The sequence below is a fragment of the Pseudorca crassidens genome, chromosome 17 (assembly GCF_039906515.1).
Source record: "Pseudorca crassidens isolate mPseCra1 chromosome 17, mPseCra1.hap1, whole genome shotgun sequence".
Lineage (NCBI taxonomy): Eukaryota > Metazoa > Chordata > Mammalia > Artiodactyla > Delphinidae > Pseudorca > Pseudorca crassidens.
The window spans coordinates 18,864,800-18,885,996 of NC_090312.1; the positions used below are offsets into that span (position 1 = coordinate 18,864,800).

General features: G+C 41.8%; 1 protein-coding gene across 1 annotated transcript in view; it reads left to right on the forward strand.

The window, feature by feature from the left end:
* SNTB1 (syntrophin beta 1) overlaps window positions 1-21,197 on the forward strand; it is a 230,218-nt gene that overhangs the window by 93,117 nt on the left and 115,904 nt on the right. Inside the window, exon 2 of the mRNA XM_067711385.1 lies at window positions 4,992-5,208. Within this exon, the coding sequence (XP_067567486.1) occupies window positions 4,992-5,208 (217 nt within the window). The remainder of the gene's footprint in view (window positions 1-4,991; window positions 5,209-21,197) is intronic.

Below are 21,197 nucleotides of genomic sequence, written 5' to 3' on the forward strand. Positions count from 1 at the left end.
CAACAAAGATTTAATTGTGGCAACTTGGGGCCTTTGCAAACGTAGGTTTCCTGAATGTTCTTTTGAAATCTTCACAACTGTGCATCTTTCAGATGAAAAACTGGAAACATATTGAAAGTGACTTGGTGCATTATTGGTTTGGAGACCACTTCTCATTTCTCTTCTACCCCTATTTTGTAAGGGAAGATTGGAATTTTAATTGCTCAGCCATGGTTTTTAATTCATGATGCCCAGAAAGGGCATGGTTTATTAATTAGTCCTGATTATGAAGTGCCCTGAGCCTGGGCCTGGCTGCTGCTTGATCAGTTTCAACAGTTCTTTGCCTGAAATTACTGTCTGTAAGCACATGGCGGTCTAATTATGCAGACACTAGCTGTTCAGATCTGCCAGGTTAAACCCTGTATTATACATATGACAGTGCCTTAAAAGGCATTTGTTGAAATGCCAGTTTATTAGTTCAGCCTTACAAAATCCAGCTCTCTTATGTTATAGGCAAATAGCCTCTTAATTGGATGTTTTCTCCCAGTACATGAAAACGTTGGCTTAAATACACAGACACACACAGACACAGACACAGACACACACACACACACACTCATCCAGTTAATTTTTTTAAAAGTGCGAGAAACAGTATTGCTTCATGGTTAAAGGTAAGGACTCTGGAGCCAGGCTGCCTCGATTTGACTCATGTGTCTGCCACTTTCCTGCACTCTAACTTGAGTTTATGAGTTTCTCTCTCTCTCTCTCTATTGCACAGTCTTTAGTAAAATGGGAATGATTGCAATGTCTGTATCCTAGGGTTGTTGTGAGGTTCAAGTGAGTTAGTACACAACAAACACTTATCAGAGTTCATGAAACCTAGTTCTTATGTTTTTTACTGATTGCTCCAATACATTTATTTGTGGTTATATCTTATAAAATCTAGTTGTGTTAAGCTGGCACGGTTAGGGATATCTCGCTGTGGCAAAAGCTAAGAATTGTCCCCTAATGTCTATTCTCTTTTCCTTCCACAGTAATAGCCTCCCCTCACACCAACTTTTAGCCAGGTTGGCATAGAATTGTCCAGAGTTAAGAGTAAATTTCTTTTCCATGTAGAAGTGGCCATGTGACTAAATTCTGGCTGATGGGTTGTAAGTAGATAGTGTGTCAGCTTCTGAAAAATGACCCTGAAGGAAGGGTAGTGTGTCTTTGACTTTTTCCTTCTACCTCACGATGGGAATTTGGTCACGATGGGAATTTGGTCACAATGGCTGGAACCCAAGCAGCCCTCTTGGGTCATTAGATGGCAGGTTAGCAATGTAGAGCAGGAAAGGAGCAGAAGCCTGAGGACCTAAAAACTTCAGGGAGCAGAGTTGCCCTAACAGCCCTTTTCTTTCACACTAGACTTTTGGTAAAAGCAAACCTCTATGTTATTTAATACACTGTAATTTGGGGCACCTATTGCTGTCAGATCTAGTCTGAGGTAACATCTTACCCTCCCTGAATTAGACCACATTCATTATTTTGATTGCAATGTGTAGAAGTTTCGGGACACTAAGGCACAAAGAACCACGGAAAGTTTTCACACACTCTTAATTTCCTATTAGAGGCACTGCTTTACAACACCCAGACGTGGCTGCAGTGCTTTTACTGTCTGAATGAGGGGACTTAGCCTCAGGCCTCAGTTGGTGATTGGAGAGGGCACCGCTTGACAGTAGAATTATGCTCATAACTGATGGCCAAATCTTGTAGAAACTACTTGTAATATCCCTCAGAAGGGATAGTCTGACAATTTTATTGCTTCCCTTGGGCCAGAAATTGTGAGCCCCTGGACAAATCCAAGACAATTTTCTTTTGCTCTCGTTGCTATACCCAAGAACAAGTTTCTCCACTTCCTATAAATATCAAAAAGAAGCAGGCCTCCTAAACAAAGGAACTTTAAGCAGGATTGTGGTGGTGTTGCTAGTTCTTCCTCAGGATAGATATGGAAATTGTTCAGTGATCTTAGTGTATCTTGCTTAGGAGCAATGATGATAATCTCTTAGTCTCCTTTATTTCCTTGAAATTGAATCTTATTTTCTGGCGGTGCCAGAGATCTCAAGACTCATTTAGGGATTTTGCTGAGCCATCTTCCCAACACTGGTGAAAAGGAGAGATGACATCTAAAGCTCTCAGAGGAAACATAGGTTCTAAGGAAGAGTGTCTGATTTCATACTTGGTACATCATGAAGAGTAATGATAAATGTTCTTCTTTATCCCCCTTCCAAACTGAGGTCCAATTTTCCTTTCCTATGGAATTGTGATAGAAATTATAAATCAGAGTACATTATATAAAAGAAGGACTGTTATTCTTACCTCTACTTTTAAAAGTCCTAGCTGCCCTTTAAGGCCAAGTTCAAATGCCACCTACTCCATGAAGCATCCCTAGATTCTCACCTCCACAATGCTCACCCCCTACTCCAGCCAGAAGGATAATAATACAATCAAAGTAGAATCTTCAATCTCAGCTGATACTTGAATTTCCCATATATCAATAAGTATAAGTCTACAATATACAAAGCTAAGCAGAGTTCTAGCTTCTGCAAAAGCATTTTAGAGATGGAAATTCAGTACCTTCAAAAGAGAATTTATTTATTCCAGTTTTTAGACAGCTTAATTCTGTCCCACTAAATTTTCTACATTTGTTTATAGGTATGTCTGTGCTCCTCTTTAAATACACTGCCCAGAAATAAACAATATTCCTTGAAATACACTGTCCATGAATCACCTTTCTTCTTCTGTTACTGCAACCTGTGCTAACAGGTGTGCAGCAACCATGGAGCTGTTTTCTCCCAGTTGCACTTATATTCAGTGAAAATTCTGAAATCTTCTTTTTAAATATGTGTTGGTGCTAAATGACATCTCCTCTGTCCTAAATTCATGTGGCTGGTTTTGATATTTAGTTTGGGTCCTCCAATATATAGATCCATATTGCATGCATGTGGGTATGTTTGGTCTGCTTATTAAAGTGTTGCAAACCTAACCTGTCACTCAAGCCCCTAGATCCATTTGTCTGATGAATTCTTCCAAGGTCCTTTATTCTTATTATAGCTCATTCTGCTTTATGCCACAGTTTATGTACTTGTTTTATGCGACTGTCTTAGGTGGGGTTCCCTAGAAGCAGAGCCTCTGTCTGGGGAATCGGGCAGCAGCTCTATAGTCTCCCAGGTTTGACGGCTTCTGATGGTCCAAGAGCAGTTTTCCAGAGCAGGAGAGTAGCTAAGAATTGTTCTCAGCCAACACACAGCAGCTAGGATATAGGTGCCCTAGCGGCCGAAAAGGATCTGCCGGGACACCAACAGCACCCACTACAGTCAGCCATGATTTTGTAACTCTTAAGTATGGAAGCCACGTATTGTTTATTCCTGCAGTCTCCATGAACCTGAGTCCAAGTCTTACACAGGGAAGGCACTAGTTTGTGGAATTGAATCACCAGAGATCTGGAGGAAGTGCCCCCTGGTTTGCACCCATTCCAATCCACTGCCATTTGTAATAACAAATACCTCTAAGGGACTTACCATGTAAGTGACAGAGAGAAGGATATGGAAGCTTATATTGCATATTCCAAGAATCCAGTTTCCCTGTCCACTTGAAAGGACCAAATGCTTAAATTTAGAATTGGCAAATACCACCTTAGTAAGCATATCAAAGAGCAGAATTTTAGTCTGCTCCATTCAGCTTTTAAACGATTTTGTTTCTTTAAATTTTATAAAGTAATATATGCATATGGCTAAACATGAGAATGGTATAAAAGAGTAAGAAATGAATAGTAAAGGTCTATTTTTCCATCGTCTTGACTTGCAGTTCCACTCCTAGAGCTAACTACCGTTAACATTTTCTTGGATTTCTATCCAGAAATAGTTGTAGCTATACGAGGATAAATATCTATGATTTTATACACAAAATGAGTACAGTATATGCACTGTTCTCTAAAGTTTTTTTAGACTGTTAATAGATCTTAGAGGTTTTTCTACATCAACGCCTCTATAGCTATCTCATTTTTTTTTAATGAATGTATAAACGTCTTACAATTTATTTAACCTGTCCTCTTTCTTTTTAGTGGACATTTAGGTTGTTTCTAGTTTTTGGCTTATACAAGTAATATTTTTGCCATCACAGATTTTTACCATTACAAAATAAGTGTTCTTCTATGTATTTCTTTGCATATATGTTCTTTTTTAAAAATTTTTTTAAATTCTATTTATTTATTTTTGGCTGTGTTGGGTCTTCGTTGCTGTGCACAGGCTTTTCTCTATTTGCAGCAAGCAGGGGCTACTCTTCATCACGGTGCGCAGGCTTCTCATTGCGGTGGCGGAGCATGGCCTCTAGATGCATGGGCTTCAGTAGTTGTGTCATGCGGGCTCAGTAGTTGTGGCTTGAGGGCTCTAGAGCGCAGACTTGGTAGTTGTGGCGCACGGGCGTAGCTGCTGTGTGGCACGTGGGATCTTCCCAGACCGGGGATCGAACCTGTGTCCCCTGCATTGGCAGGCGATTCTTAACCACTAAGCCACCAGGGAAGTCCCTGCATATATGTTCTTAATACTATTAAATTGAAAAGCCTATCCCTGAGTCTCAACAGAATAATGGAGACGTGGATAGTTAATGTGGCCACCAGATTCCCTACATCTATACTGAATAACTGTGTGTCTTTTAGCCTAAGATATGCTTTCTCACTCTCTGCCCATTTGTTTTTCAGCCTCTTTCCCAGAATGCACCTCATAATCAGAAAAGATAGAAATTGTCATAATTGAAAAAAGCTGAGAGTAATTCTCAAGTTCAGGTTATCCTTATGGCAAGTTCTAAAAACCACATCGGTACATAATTTAAGGAATAGAAATTCTGAATCTTGTTCAGATTTTAAGAGTCTCTGTTTAAGAGCTTATCTAATACAAGTTTCAAAAATGCCATCAGACTTTCCAGAAATTCAGCCCTGATGTACTGAAAAGTGCTTACTGTTGTCTTTTTGCTTGCAGTGAAGTATATGCGGGAAGCCACACCCTACGTGAAGAAAGGCTCCCCAGTATCCGAGATCGGGTGGGAAACGCCTCCGCCAGAATCCCCTCGGTTAGGCGGCGGGTCCTCAGATCCTCTGTCATCGCAGTCCTTCTCCTTCCATAGAGACCGGAAAAGCATCCCTCTCAAGATGTGCTTCGTCACTCGGAGCATGGCCTTGGCTGACCCTGAGAACAGGTAAGGATGGCTAACGCCCTCCTCCGTATCTCACTGCTCTTTGGCCTCTGCGGTTGAAAGAGAGCTTTTATCAGGTTGTACTTGTGTCTGGAAACACTGGACGGTTTCCAAAGAATAGCCTGAAAGGACCACGATGCAGGAATGTATATGTCAAGCTAGGCCTCCCTCTCTTTCTTCCTCCATCCTTCTTTTTCTTCCTTTTATCCTCATGAAGAGTCTGTATACTAAGCTCTGGTTCTGGAGAGAGTTGAATCAGTGGAGTCAGGATCTTATGTGTCTTCCCTGGGTCTGCCTCTGCCAGTATATGGAACTTTGGGCAAGTCTCTCGGAGCACTGAACCTCAGTTTTGTCGTATGTAAAATGGAAATCGTTGAAATCAATGCCTCGTTGAGTTGTGAAGATTCAATGAGGAAATCCATGTGAACTGCTAAGCCCAGGAAAACCTTCCATGAATATAAGCTATATAATACTATGTATTATTCCTATTGGTTTTTTTTTTTTTGGCTACACCATGCAGCATATGGGATCTTAGTTCCCTTACCAGAGCTCGAACCCCTGCCCCCTGCATTGGAAGCACAGAGTCTTAACCACTGGACCACCAGGGAAGTCCCCAGTACTATGTATTGTTGATGTTAGGTAACAATAAGCAACTAGGCCTCTCTGGGCCTCGGTGTTCTCAACTGTGTACTTGGAGGGTTTGATGAGAGCATCCTTAACACTTTTCGGCTCTGAAGCTCTCTTTATCCTCAAGAGAGAAAAAGGAGTGGCCTCCATCCAAGCCTGGAGTGCTATTTCCCAAAGCCTATACATGACATCTTTGCCACAGGATAGATATATAACCCAATCCATGGCAATTAAAAGGAATCCAGGCAAGATGAGCCAGTATTTGGGGTCCCTATTCCCCCAAAAGTTTTCCTTTATCTCTGCTGACAGAAAACATACATCTGGAAGGAAAATAAAAGACATGTAGAGAAGAGAGAGAGAAATTGAGCCAGAGAAGGGGGAATCGTGGTGACCTTTGCATCCTCATTCAAATGCTAGAAAAAGAAACAGCTCTACTGGCCCTTATTTACAAATGAGTGGGACAGCTGCAACCCCACCCCAACCCAACGAGGAAGTATTTGGCTGGGTTCCGAGCTGCTGATGGGGAAAACCCAAAGGAAATAAGAGCAGGGAGAAAGTTGCCTCCTTGGCTCACAGCTGAGTGCTTTTTTTGTTCTCTTCCCAGTAAACTTATGCTAAGGAAGCTGCTAGCCCTTCTGACCCCAGTCAGCTGCAGGGTCTACCCTGCTCCCCGCCCGTCAGTTCTATCTGCATAGGGATCAGAGATCAGCCATTGTATGAGCGAGCCAGGGGGTATTAGCAAAAGATGAATCTGAGAAGGCAGATTGGGAAGGAGGCAGAATTCTTAGATGGTCCATTCCCACCCGTTCTCTGTTTTGCTTCCCCTCCCCCCAATTTCTACCACTTTCCTGGGCCTCCAGTTGACATCCTGGTTCCTGAGTTTCCTCTTCCCTGGGCTTTTACCCACTCAGTCAAACAAGTCCTTTCTCCCAAGGGTCTGAGGTCTAAGGTTTCAGATCTGATGAATTCATAATTTATCCAGTGGCTGTCTTGTGCTGGGCAGCATGCTAATTACTTCAACCCAGAGACTGCAAAGTGGCAGCCTTTAGGTGTCCCCAGCCCACAGATATGTTTTTTTAGTGGTCTATCTAGGGTTGCAAAGAAATTTGAATTAGTTGCCACATTGAATAGTCAGAAAATTTCACATTAAAAAGCCAGATTTCTGGACTTCCCTGGTTGTCCAGCGGTTAAGACTGTGTGGTTCCACTGCAGCGGGCACAGTTTCAATTCCTGGTCAGGGAACTAAGATCCCGCATGCTGCATGGTGCACCCCCCAAAAAAAAGAAAAGAAAAAAAAAAGGTTTCTGCAACTTTCACATGGGCTATAAGAAATTACTTTATTTAAAAAAAAAAAAGCCAGATTTCTACGTTTCTAGAAAAATAAGAAGATCTAATGATATCATTAGATCTATATTGCTGCAGGCAGGCCTCCCATCTATAGGAGCCCAGTAGAGTCTTATCCTTTGAAAAGGGAATGAACTCCCCTAGTCACTCCTTTTGCCTTACACTTAGGGGATTCAGTTAATTACCTGCCTGGGTCTTCACATTTCCTGCCTTGTCCTTGAATTTGTAATCGTGTTTAGTCCTCTGAGTTTCTAACATCATCCCCACTCTACAGATAAAAATAACTGAGGCTCAGGGCTTATGTAAGTTCCTGTGGTCATATAGTTAACGTATGATACAACTGGTCTTTAATGTCATGCCTATAGAATGGGTGACAGTGTCAGTTTACCATTCCCAGAAAAATACAGAGACTAGAAAACTCGGAATATTGTAGAAGTGGTTAATACATTAGGGAGAGAGTTTGAGTAGATGATTTCTAGGGTTCCTTTCAACGGTGGACTTACATGCTATCATATTTCTCCCAATCATTTAATTACATTGTAAAGAATATTTGGGGAGATATCAGGCCTTAGTTCAAATATTGGAAGCTTCATTTTGTCAAGCCAGTAGAGAGGATGCATTTTAAAAAATTTTATAGTATTGAAGTATCGTTGATTTACAATGTTGTGTTAATTTCTGCTACACAGCAAAGTGATTCAGTTATACATATATATACATTCTTTTCCATATTCTTTTCCGTTATGGTTTATCACAAGATATTGAATATAGTTCCCATTTTTAAACTTTTATATCGGTGCTCTTCAAGTTGACCATTGATAAGTGTATGTAGGGCCTCCTAGGTGGTAAGGGAAAGCCTGTCCTGCTGGGGTGTGAGAACCAGTAGGGCAAGACTGAAAAAGAGAATCCAGCTAAGCCAGAGGGTCCAGGAGGGGATTTTGGTCCAAACAGATACAAAACTGCTGACAGTAAATTAACCTTTCACAATGTGCCCGTGTATCAAATCACCATGATGTGAACTTTAAATATCTTACAATTTTGTCCGTTATACCTCATTAAAACTGAAAAAAACCCCAAAAGACTAGGGGTTTAATTGAGTCTTGACCCTGGTTGAATAAAAGAAGAAAAGAAAAAAGAAACGTATTTTAGGGAACTCCAGTCACATGCCGGGCAGAGTATAATGTACCAGTCAGAAATATGGACTCTGCAAAATTCAACTCTGTGCTGAGTATGAGACACACCTAAGACAAAGTGATTTTAAAAGGCCAAAAATATAGGCTGGGCAGATTATATAAGGCAAATGCAAACTAACAGCAAAAACAGAAAGCATCAGTTTTGATCTTGATATGTGACAGGGTAAAGTGCAGACTGAAAAGCACAGAACAAGACAAAGAAGAACTGGTTTATGTTAAAGGCCAGAGTTCACAAGGAACAGAATTCAGCAGTTACGCATGCACATCAGGTGACAGAGCAGCAACCTTTACAGCAAAATATGCAGAAAATGCAAGAAGAAATAGAAGCATACTAAAATTAGGTAGTTCAATACTACTCTCAATCCAAGACAAGGCAATTGGACAAAAGATAAAGATACAGAAGACCCAAATGACATAATTAAGGGATGTCTGGACACATCACAGTCTTTGTACCCTGATAATAAAGAGTACACTTTTTTTTTTTCTAATCCACATAGAACATTCACAAATTAACCATAGATTGTCACAAAAAAATGCAGTAAGTTCCATAAGGTAGAAGTAATACAAACAACATCCTCTGATGATTGTGGAATAAAACTAGAAAATCAATAACGCCCTCCTCCGTATCTCACTGCTCTTTGGCCTCTGCGGTTGAAAGAGAGCTTTTATCAGGTTGTACTTGTGTCTGGAAACACTGGACGGTTTCCAAAGAATAGCCTGAAAGGACCACGATGCAGGAATGTATATGTCAAGCTAGGCCTCCCTCTCTTTCTTCCTCCATCCTTCTTTTTCTTCCTTTTATCCTCATGAAGAATCTGTATACACAAAGCACAGAAAAGCCTTTCTTCATGGAGTTTCAAAAGCTCTCTCTGAAGTAAATAACTCTTGGGTCAAAAGGGAAATAGAAACTGAAAGTGTACCATTTTTAAAAATAATGAAAATTATGCAAATATTAAATATAAAAGGGAAAGAAGTTGAAAAGGAGAGTGTTGCCTCTGCTGTCAGCTAGATCTACGGTGGAATCTTAGCCCCACCACTTATGTGTGACTTTAAGCAAGTATCTCATTTAATCCCGATAACAACCCTAGCTCATAAGTACTCTAATCTCTATTTTATGGACAACGAAACTTCGTTCAGAAACAAGAGTTGAAGCCAACGGGAAATCTGAGATTCAGACCCAGGCTTGGCTGGCACCAAGCTCAGTTTCTTAAACATGACACCCCATTGCTTCTGATTTTAGCGCCTGGCAGAACAGCTCACCTGAACTGTAAGCACCATGGCCAGGAATTAACAGTCTCCTGGATGCTAAAACCTCAGCATCTTGGGGCTAATCCCCTCGGTTGGTGACACACAGCTACTCATAGTTTGCATTAAAAGCTCTAATGTTCGGGCTTCCCTGTTGGTGCAGTGGTTGAGAGTCCCCCTGCTGATGCAGGGGACACGGGTTCACGCCCAGGTCCAGGAGGATCCCACATGCCGTGGAGCGGCTGGGCCCGTGAGCCATGACCGCTGAGCCTGTGCTTCCGGAGCCTGTGCTCCACAACGGGAGAGGCCACTGCAGTGAGAGGCCCGCGTACAGCAAAAAAAAAAAAAAAAAAAAGCTCTAATGTTCAATTTCTCAAATTGAAACAGCCATAGAACAGCAGGTAGCATTGCTGCTCTTTGTGTAAAAAAGGTCACCCAGCAGGCACTGAATACACAAGAATATGTCACTGCTAGTGTTGGTTGTCAATGATTACAATAGTTCTTTTGCCACCTCGTAAATATCTCCTGTGTTTCACAGTCAGCTCTTTGCCATCATGGCCACTGCCCTAGTCCAGGCCCAGACTATCCCAAGTCCTCTGGACTATTGGGACATATTTTCTACTGGATGCTTCCAAGGTTCTAGTTTGCCCCTCCCCCATCCCCTAGCGTCTACCCTACTCTCAGCTAGTTAAGGGAGTGTGAAACACTCAAAATTTATCCATTTGGTCAACGTGGCTTCCGTCACCTTCACTAATCATGAAACTCCTCAGTATTGCATAAAATCCCCGTGAGATTTTGGATCTTTCCTAACTGTCCAGCGCCTCTGCATCTCATCCGTTATGCTCCAGGAACCCTTCAACAATTTCTGCACACCCTACACTTGCCACCCTGACAGCTTCCTAGTCACCCTTTAAGCCTCAACACAGGGGTAGCACAGGTCCTGCTAAACATTGTATATAGATCCATTCATGATAGCATCCTTTATAATGACTTGTGATTTTTTTTTCCTAACATGATTACCCAGTTCTTAAAGCCAGAGGACCCTTGAGGTCTGGGATTCCCCATGCTTTTACTTTGATATCCCAGCTTTCTAAAATTTATTATGAAGAGAGGTAAGCAGCAAGTGATAGAGTAAATGGAGGGAAATATTAACAGTAGGTACACCTGGGTATTCATATATTCTTGGCACAATTGCTAATTTTCCAAGTTTTCTGTAAATTTGAAATTATTTCCAAATAAAAAGTTAAAGAAAAATCCACACACTGCCAAAAATAAGAATCCCAGCTTTCTAGAACATTGCTTGATATAAAGCAGGCATTCAAAAATATACAATGTTAATAAATGATAAATGGCATATTTATCTGCCCAGTTTTGCTATTCTTACCTTTTCAAAAACTTCTTTTTAAAAAAATCTTCTACTAAATATTCTTGCAAATAAAAGAAAAAGCACGGTTCTATCCTGCCACGCTCAGCAAATTTAAACCAAGACAATTCATTAACCAAGCCCGTTGAAAGCAGATGGACCAATGCAGTGGGTGGTTTACAAAGCTTTGTTCATGACTCTGTGTACTAGTAACAGATCCCACTGTAGATCTTCATGGTTAAATTACAGAGCACACAATCTTTCTTGAAAAACAGTGCACATCTCTAGTTACAGCACGTAAGTGAAAAGTGCACAGAAAGCGTCATTGTGGTTTCAAGTGGAAAAGCTCCGCTCATCACACCATGATTCAGAGGGATGGGATCTCGTAAATCCTATAGGACCCATGGATTTGTTCCCACAAAGTGCCCTTGGTGATATCCCCATAATCCAGTGCCCAAGCTTCTGCCACAGAGGATCAGAAACCTAATTGGAGGCACAGTGACGTTGGATCCATCTCTAAGGGGTGGACTCATATTAACCAAGCAAACTAGGGTTCACTTGTAACGGGCAGAGCAGTTGTCAAACAGATGTAAACACCTGCATGGGAGGATCTGTGTGTCCCCGTTAGGGGCAGGCCGTATTAGAAGACAAATGTAAATAATAAGCAGAATACCAGAACTCCAAGTAACAAAAACACCGTGGATTTTCAAGGCAGCCTAAGCAATGCATTCTCTCCATGTAGGCCAGCTATGTGAGAAATTAGATTGTCACCAAGGTTATCAGTACAAGATATGCCAATCGACCATAAGAAGTATATTTTCCATGAGGAAGCTGGAAGCTGTCCTTTCCTACATCAGAAGAGCTTTGCCACGTGGCCGTTATGTTAATTTCTGCTCTACTCAGACCCCCATCTCCTTTGGTCTGTATGTAAATGGCCCGGGGTTCCCCCAAGTGGCTCTCCACTGTCCCCTTAATTTCACATGATCTTATACCTGATGGGGATCAGAACAGTGGACTGAATTTTTGCTGATCAAGTTATATCATTTTCCAGCCCTGGCTCCCTGAATTTGCTCCAGTATCCCCTGGTTCAGAGTTTTAGGGGATCCCAAATACTTCAGTTACACATTTATAAACAGATGGTCTTTTAGTGACCCCCAGCGGAACAGTAATCATTTTACTGGTTTCACCTTATTTTCTCCTTTTCCCATTGTCTGGGGACACATTATTGTCGTCCCCCGCCCCCCATATCTTATGTAGAATTCTAAACTATACTCTTTAAACTTAGAATACTAGTGAAAAATCCTCTCCTGTAGTACATCCAGAAAGAAGATTCATGAGGTACTTATAACCACCTTGTTTCCACAGTAAGTTCTTGCGTATGAAAAGTGTTTCTCCTGTTAAGAGGCTCACAAAACATGTATTTTCTTGGTTCGGTTTTCTTCACTCTTGGTTGGACACATCATGGTGGCCTCATAACTGAGAATACCACCAGCAGATCATGATTGATGTTACATTTTGGAAACAAAGGAAAAATGAAAAATCAATTATATTGGTGCTGTAGTAAGTGGACACAGTTTAAATATCTAAAACAGAGGCCCAGATTAACTAATACCAATGAATAAAACTCTAGATTGAAGTTAGAAAATGTGAGTTTGAATCCCAATTCTGTTACTTATTCCCTTTAACTTGAGACAGATTATCTAATCTCTCTGATTCCCAGGTTCATCTATAAAATGTGCTTTAAAATACTGACCACATACGATTGTTGTGATGATTAGATGACTTAATGTAGATATCCTCTAATTCCTGGCAGCATAACCGTGGCATAAATGCGGCTTTCGATCAAAATATCCTTATTCCTGCGTGCAAGAGGGGTGGGGGGAGTTTTTTCCAGCAGAGAAGTTTCCAGGTGATCTCCCCAAGCTGCTGAGCAGAGGCTGTTTTGTAAGACATTCTTTCACAGAGGGGTTTAGCCTTTTGAGACGTCTGGCTCTCTGCAGAAACTTCAGTTCCAGTTTCCCAACTCCTGGGCTCACGAAGCCTTAGCTGTCATTTATGTATCAAGACGGTCCTCAGCCCCCCACCACTACCTGATGCACTCTCTGACACCACCCCACTCCACCCCGTTTCATCAGGGATGCCTCATGGTCAGACTGAATATTCACCCTCCTGGTTTTCAATGCCCTTGTACCCTTTTTTTTATACCTCGGAGTTTCCTTTTCTTTCTTGCAAGCTCAGTATTACATTAAAACATAAAGAAGCAAACTTTTCTTATTATATCTTATCCAGCATATCCAGGTGTTCATAGCAGAAGGGTTTCTGAATCTGTGTAGACCACCATTGTGCTGGAACGGGAAGCCTCCTCTCATGACTGCAGACTTGCTTGTAATTGGCCATGTGTATCATGAACAAAAGTCAATGTTCTCTTTTTTCAACTTATTTAGAAAAACAAGTTAAACTTTACCATCATGTTGAAAACTAAAAACAAACAATTTGAGTATTAACCTTTGGATGATCTACCACTTTCATTTGAAAATGTGGGCTTCCCTCTACCACCAAGAGCACAATTTTGGTCATGCTTATTCATCTGTCTATACCTGTCCGTTTATCTATCTATCTATCTATCTATCCATCTCTGTATCCATCTACTTATTTATCATCTTCATCAATCACATATCTATCTATATCTATCTATCTATCTATCTAGCCATCTCTCTATCCATCTACTTATTTATCATCTTTATCAATCACATTATCTATCTATCTATCTATCTTTCTTTCTACCTATCTTGCTCTCTGTTCTTGTCTCTTACTCAGACAAGCCCAGTGAACTATTTTGTTACTGTAGGAAGAATATACATAAAACAAGAGATGGCCTTGGTGTTTGTTTCAACTGTGCTCACATTCTGCATTTGGGAAATATAGGAAATGGAATATATACTATTATTTCAACAATTTGTTTAAAGATAATGGGAAGGGGAAATTCAGGGAGATTGGGCTGAATTAGTCAGAAATCTGACATAGGAAATAAAGTCCTAATCAGTTGTATTGTTTTTAAGTGTACATAGTGAGACAAAGGAGGCATGCCTCACAGCATTCATAAAACAGACCTAAGAAAATAGGTAAGATGCTCCCTTTTTAAAGTTATTTTAAATGAAAGTTTAAATTTTATCAAAAAACAATAAAGGCAGATAGTTTAAAAATCAAATAAATCTAAAAGATTTGTTTTACAAAAAAAGCAATGGATTCTTACCATTAATCTGCAGCCCATTTGTAAACCAATCCAGAGACTCATGTCTGAGATCTGGGAAATTTCCTTATATTATTTATTTGATAAAATCCTCCTCTGTTTTCTTTGTTCTTTCTCTCTGCCTCCCGTGTTGGAAGAATATTGGACCTCCTAGATTGATTTTCTAAGTCTGTTTCTTTCTCTATTTCCACCATATTTTTTTACTTTATTTTTTGACCATTCTCATGAATATATCTTGTTTAAATTTCAACTATTATATTTTAGCTCTTTTTGTTCTCTGAATGTTCTTTTTTAAGAGAATTTTGTTCTTGTTTTATGGATCCCATATTTTCTCTTACTTCTTGTAGACTATTAATTAGTTTTGTTTATTTTTCATTGTGCTCTTTGTTTCTCCAGTTACCTTATTTCTGCTTGTTTCGATTTCATATTCCTTGCTGGAGGTTTTCCTCAAATGGCTGGTGACCCATTGCTATCTGTTCATTTTTCACATGGAGAGACTAAGAAGCCTGTTGGAACCTATGTGTGTGAGGAGTGGGGCTTAATCATTGTTGAGAATTCATGCACAGTTGCTGCCTGCTGAGTCAGCCATCCTAAGAGGCCCCTTCTGATTCTGCAAATGTTGGTGTTTGGAAGTTTGAGTTACTTAGGGGAGAACCATCTAGTCTTTCTGTGGGTGTGGGTGGTGGGAAGAGTGGAGAACCTCCCTCTGCCAGCTTTCTCACTGTCCCACCACTCAGCTTGCAGACCTCACACAGGACCCTTGTTTTGAGCCCTGCATCATCCCCAGTCCTCTCTCTGGAGGTTCCAAGCCGCTGCAGGTTTGCAGATCCAAGGGGCTCACACTTCACTGAAATCCTGTTTTCAGCCCTTCAAATTGTAAATTCCTTGCCTCTTAGTAAGGAATTAAGAGGAATTCCTTGCCTCTGACTCTGTAGTCAGTTACCTGGTTCCACTGCCGTCGGTCCTTCACACATGCATTGAACTCTTGCCTCTCTTATTTTCTTGTGGGTTTTATACCTATTTTACTGTCTTTTTCCTGGGATCTTTTAAGGGAGGGGAGATGAACATGGGTGGCCAAGCCACTATGTTTTTCCCAGTGAGAACCCTTACACTATTTGCATCTCTGTATACAACAGGGTGCACCAAAGGTTCATTTTAATGAGCTTAAAAAACATTTTCATAGCCTTGTTATTTTTAAGAAAATCAGTTTCCTCCATAGATACACTTTAGGACTGTATTCATCCTAATTATCATCCATTTTTAACCAGTGGGAGATGAATTAGTAAGGCTTCCCTGGCAATGGTAAGCAAGTTACAAAAGGGAATTCCAACTATCCTTAGTTAGCCTTGAGAAAAAGAGTTGAGGAGAAGACTTGCCAAGCATGGTTCTGTGATTTCATCAATACACCAGTAAAATGAGTTCATTTTAGTCCATTCCTGTGCCTCTAAACACCATTCCAGGAAAATCTCAGTTTCCCCTCTTCTAAGCGCACTTTGGGACATTGAACTTGACCATCTGGGTGCTGAGAGATTTTTGCTAATGTTGACTCTCAATATTTAGGTCTTGATCCTTTGCTCTTGATTCATTAATTGAACTCCATTTGGTTTGCAAAAAGCTGCCCCAGGATTTCCAGCTGAGATAATGAAGCTTCTGAAAATAACTCCAATGCTCTCATGCAGGCATTCTCTATTCAAGCAGGCATCACCTACCGGGCAATGGGGACAAGGGGGAGAGAGGGAGGTTCACAGAGCAGTCCCTGCCCTTCGGTCCTTTGACGCATGCGTGGAATTTTATTCTCCTTAGTAGGGGATGGGTTTGGGGCACAAAGAGCTGCAGACACATTTAGAACAACACCCACTTGGATATACAGAGCCTGTGACTGTTGAGAGATACTCTGTTTCTAAATAATAGGAATTTTGACATTGCCAGTCCTTCAAACCAGGTTGAGATTTCCTTCCTTCTCTTAATTTCAACTTTTAAATAGATAGTTTTGATCATTCTTTGCTAGATGTTGAAGCGGCAGCAGTGACAGAGTTCTTGCCCTGACACAGCTTACTGTCAGGTGGGAAATAGGTACAAGCATGCCGGCAATTACAAAACAATACTACGGAAGGGTGACGAGAGAAGTGAAGGATGCTGTAGAAGCTGTCTCATGGGACAACTACCTAATCCAAAGTTCTGGTTTTGGAGGGGGTGGGTGCAGGCAATAAGGGGTGATTGTCGGAGGCAGTGATGTCTATGCTGAGACTTGAATCATAAAATAGAAGTTAGTCAGGCCAAAGGTCACTGCAGGGAGGCAGAGAAGGGATTCTTGGCAAAGGAAATAGTATGAGTCTAGGCACCAAGGCAAGAAAAGACATAGTTCTGATAAAGAACTGGAAGAAATCGGTCTTTTTGGAGCAGTCGATGAGAAGACTGTGTCAAGAGTCTGGAAGGGGGCTTCCCTGGTGGCCCAGTGGTTAAGACTCTGCGCTCCCAATGCAGGGGGCCTGGGTTCGATCCCTGGTCGGGGAACTAGATCCCGCGTGCATGCCACAACTAAGAGTTCACGTGCTGCAACTAAAGATCCCGCGTGCCACAACTGAGACCCAGAGCAGCCAAAAAAAAAGAGTCTGGAAAGGTTGTCACAATCTGAGCTAAGCCATTTTATGGTTAGACTTCATCCTGGGAGGGTCTGGAGCAGTGGAACAACAGGACAGAGATCCCTCGGGCCTCACGGTGAAGCAGGGGCTGGAAGTGGAAGGCAAGACTGGAGGCTGGGGGAGCGGTGAGATGGCTCTCGCAGAAATGGAGGTGAGAAATAATCCCAGCTTCTACCAGAGTAGGACAGAGGCACTAAGGAGAAGTTGGACGAATTTGAGAGATTTTAAGAAAGAGAATCTGCAGGAGTTCATGATAAAATGGACTTGGAGGGATGAGGGGAAAGAAGCTGCCCAGAACTAATCCATGGAAGCAGAGCCACACACCTGGCCACTGTTTCCTAGACGATTACACTGGCCCTGAGTGAACGGGACTGAGGACACGTATGTTTTGGTACAGGGTTGGGGGTAGGTAGAGGCTTAGAACAAGTTTAGGCCTTTGGAGATACTGCCTCCATTGAGAGTGTGAGTATGACACCTTTGGATGGTTTTATGTCCCTACCTGGATTCACAAGCATCCTGAGGACCAGTAGCATGGCTTGGCTTTCTTTCGCATTTGCCACATTTCTTAGAAGACCACATAGAAATCACTCGCTAAATATAGAAAGGCAACTGCAGTGATTCCCCTCAGGGTCCTGGCAGGTGTCTGTCTTGAAGGGTTAACTGAAGAGCTTTTAATGAAGGGACTGTTTATGGAAGAGTGGGCTGGGTTAAAGGAACCAACACGGATGGAGAGGCGCCCAGAATTTAGCAACAGCAGGAAGCTATTCCTACCTCCTGGGACCGAGGGGCAGAGGGCACAAGTTTCTGCAGCCCAGTGAGGACCCTGGGAGATGCACAGTGGCCCAGGAAGCGTTGGGGGTAGGTCAATACCCTCAACCCTTCGTTTTTTTTTTTTTTATAAATTATTTTATTTCATTTATTTTTGGCTGCTTTGGGTCTTCATTGCTGCACACGGCTTTCTCTAGTTATGGCGAGCAGGGTCTACCTTTCGCTGCGGTGTGCGGGCTTCTCATTGTGGTGGTGTCTCCTGTTGCGGAGCACAGGCTCTAGGCATGCAGGCTTCAGTAGTTGTGGCACGTGGGCTCAGTAGTTGTGGCTCACGGGCTCTAGATCGCGGGCTCAGTAGTTGTGGCGCATGGGCTTAGTTGCTCCGTGGTGTGTGGGATCTTCCTGGACCAGGGCTCGAACCCGTGTCCCCTGCATTGGCAGGCAGACTCTTAACCGCTGTGCCACCAGGGAAGCCCAACCCTTCTCTTCTTCTGCCCTAGAATCTCCTGTCGATGCTTCCAATTGGCTGCATGCAACTGGGAGCCAGAAGCTAGGGAGCCTGAATGATTAGTTAGAGTTTGACATCTTGGAGCACAGAGCAAGGCAGAGAAGGGCAGAGAATGAATCTGGAGGCAAACATAGAAAAAAATCACAAAAGTGTATATACATTCTGCCTTTTTGAACATAGGTCTGATATGTTTATGACAAGTTATATACAAGTTATATACTAGTTATAAGAAAAATGTGGTTGACCCCAACACTTCGTTTCCTGATCTTGTTGGATAAAAACGTCTTGGACAGTCCCAAGCCAATATTTGTAGGTTCCTGCTTAATAAATGGTGTTATGCCCCGTCTAGAGTTTTTTGGGCCTCACACTGTTGTGGCCTCTCCCGCTGCGGAGCACAGGCTCCGGACGCGCAGGCTCAGCGGCCATGGCTCACGGGCCCAGCCGCTCCGCGGCATGTGGGATCTTCCCGGACCGGGGAACGAACCCATGTCCCCTGCATCGGCAGGCGGACTCTCAACCACTGCGCCACCAGGGAAGCCCCCGTCTAGAGTTTTGATCAAGATTTCTTTTCACCACGGTGATGCGAGCTGGATATAGAGATGACAATTGAGAAGCTTAGAGAAAAAGACAGTTTATTTTACGCAGGCTGGAAGCTGCCAGAAGGACAGGGAAATGGAGTGGACAGGGCAGCATAGCTAAGAAATGGCCTTGATGATCATTGTTGTCATCTCTTCGGAAAGTGGCAGAGGTCTGGAGGGGGTGTCCTCTTCCATTATGACAGAGCTGAGGGCTGGAGAAAGGGCAGGTGAGAGCAATGCTGTGACTATACCAAGCTGCTTTTGACAGTGAAGTCTCCATAAAAAGGCAACAGGTAGACAGATGGAGATGTGAGGAGCCGGGGGTACATTTGAGCAGTACCCGTTGGTCAGTGGGAATCAAAACTGAAAACTCTTTTTAACATGCATTTGCTCTGCTCTAAAATGCCACATCACTGACCCTTTAGAGACACGCTTTGACTTGGAATATGGTGCTTTTTTTTTTCCCCCTAGAATAAAACCCTCTCCTCTACCTCTGTTATGAAACACACAGTAAAGGCCAAGGAGTACAATGTGCTTCATTTCCTGTATTATTAAATATTCAGGCAATTGGAAGATGTTTCCTCATGTTACTTGGAAATGAAACACTAGATCCAGAAGTTAGAATTCTCGGAGCTATTTTCTCAAGCTCTCTGGCAATATTTTTTTACTGGATGTGTTGTGTCATCTTGAAAAGATGATTGACTTTCAGGCCAGGATAACCTGAGTTCCATTGCTAGCTTTTCTACTTATTATCTGGGTGATTTTGGTCAATTTACTTAGCTTCTTTGAATTTTTTAATATATATATAAAATGAGGGTGATAGCATTTCTATGTATGTGCTGTTTTAGGAATTAAATAACTTGGTATGTGCCTAGTTACCTGCCACATAGTAGGCACTTAATCCCTTCCCATTTAGCTTTTTTTCTGGTGCAGAAATAACCAACCCTAATAAGATTATCAAGAGAGTCTTTTAGTGTCATGAAGATATGTTAAGAGTGTTTTAGGTAGTTTTATTAAGTGCTGGGAAAGCCCTGGGAAGAATATTGAGTTCGAAAGTATAAAATACCTGTTTAGGTAGATGAAAACCCCATCGTGATTTTATACAGTTCTGTCTGATACCGCATCTGTAGTAGTTGACAGTCTGAAGAACTGGGTCAGTCTGTAAATAGTATCTTTAGATTGATTTCTCCAGGAAAGAAAGAGACAGGACTTGAATCACTAAGAAGGGGTAGACTCCTACCAAGGCCACATACAGTTTTATAGAAATATTCCAATAAGTCTTGATGGAAGAATTCTCTAGCCAGCTGTCAGATATGTAGAGAAGGAGAGTGATAGAAAAAAAAAAAAAGCGCATGCATGCGCCAGAGTAGGAATTAAAACCAAAATATTTCTGCGGATACCACAGTAATCCCAGGATCCTACTGACTTCAATTTGCATCAGTTTTCCAGGCTTCACAAATCTATTATCATTATGTCTATGTACAGAGTTATAGCAGTGCTGTTGATGGGCGACCAGCAGTATAGAACGTGTATTTTAGTCATTTCTTTCTGGATGTGCAGATTCTTCTGTTATGTTCCATCCATCTTTTCTTTTTGAATTCTTATTTTCTTTTTAAACATCTTTATTGGAGTATAATTGCTTTACAATGATGTGTTAGTTTCTGCTTTATAACAAAGTGAATCAGTTATACATATACATATATCCCCATATCTCTTCCCTCTTGCGTCTCCCTCCCTCCCACCCTCCCTATCCCAGCCCTCTAGGTGGTCACAGAGCACTGGGCTGATCTCCCTGTGCTATGTGGCTGCTTCCCACTAGCTATCTATTTTACGTTTGGTAGTGTATATATGTCCATGCCACTCTCTCACTTTGTCCCAGCTTACCCTTCCCCCTCCCCATATCCTCAAGTCCATCCTCTAGTAGGTCTGTGTCTTTATTCCCGTCTTGCCCCTAGGTTCTTCAAGACCATTTTTTTTTTTTTTTTAGATTCCATATATATGTGTTAGCATACGGTATTTGTTTTTCTCTTTCTGACTTACTTCACTCTGTATGACAGACTCTAGGTCCATCCACCTCATCACAAATAGCTCAATTTTGTTCCTTTTTATGGCTGTAGAATATACAATATTCCACTGTATATATGTGCCACATCTTCTTTATCCATTCATCTGTTGATGGACACTTAGGTTGCTTCCATGTCCTGGCTGTTGTAAATAGAGCTGTAGTGAACATTGTGGTACATGACTCTTTTTGAATTATGGTTTTCTCAGGGTATATGCCCAGTAGTGGGATTGCTGGGTCGTATGGTAGTTCTATTTGTAGTTTTTTAAGGAACCTCCATACTGTTCTCCATAGTGGCTGTATCAATTTACATTCCCACCAACAGTGCAAGAGGGTTCCCTTTTCTCCACACCCTCTCCAGAATTTATTGTTTGTAGATTTTTTGATGATGGCCATTCTGAGGGGTGTGAGATGA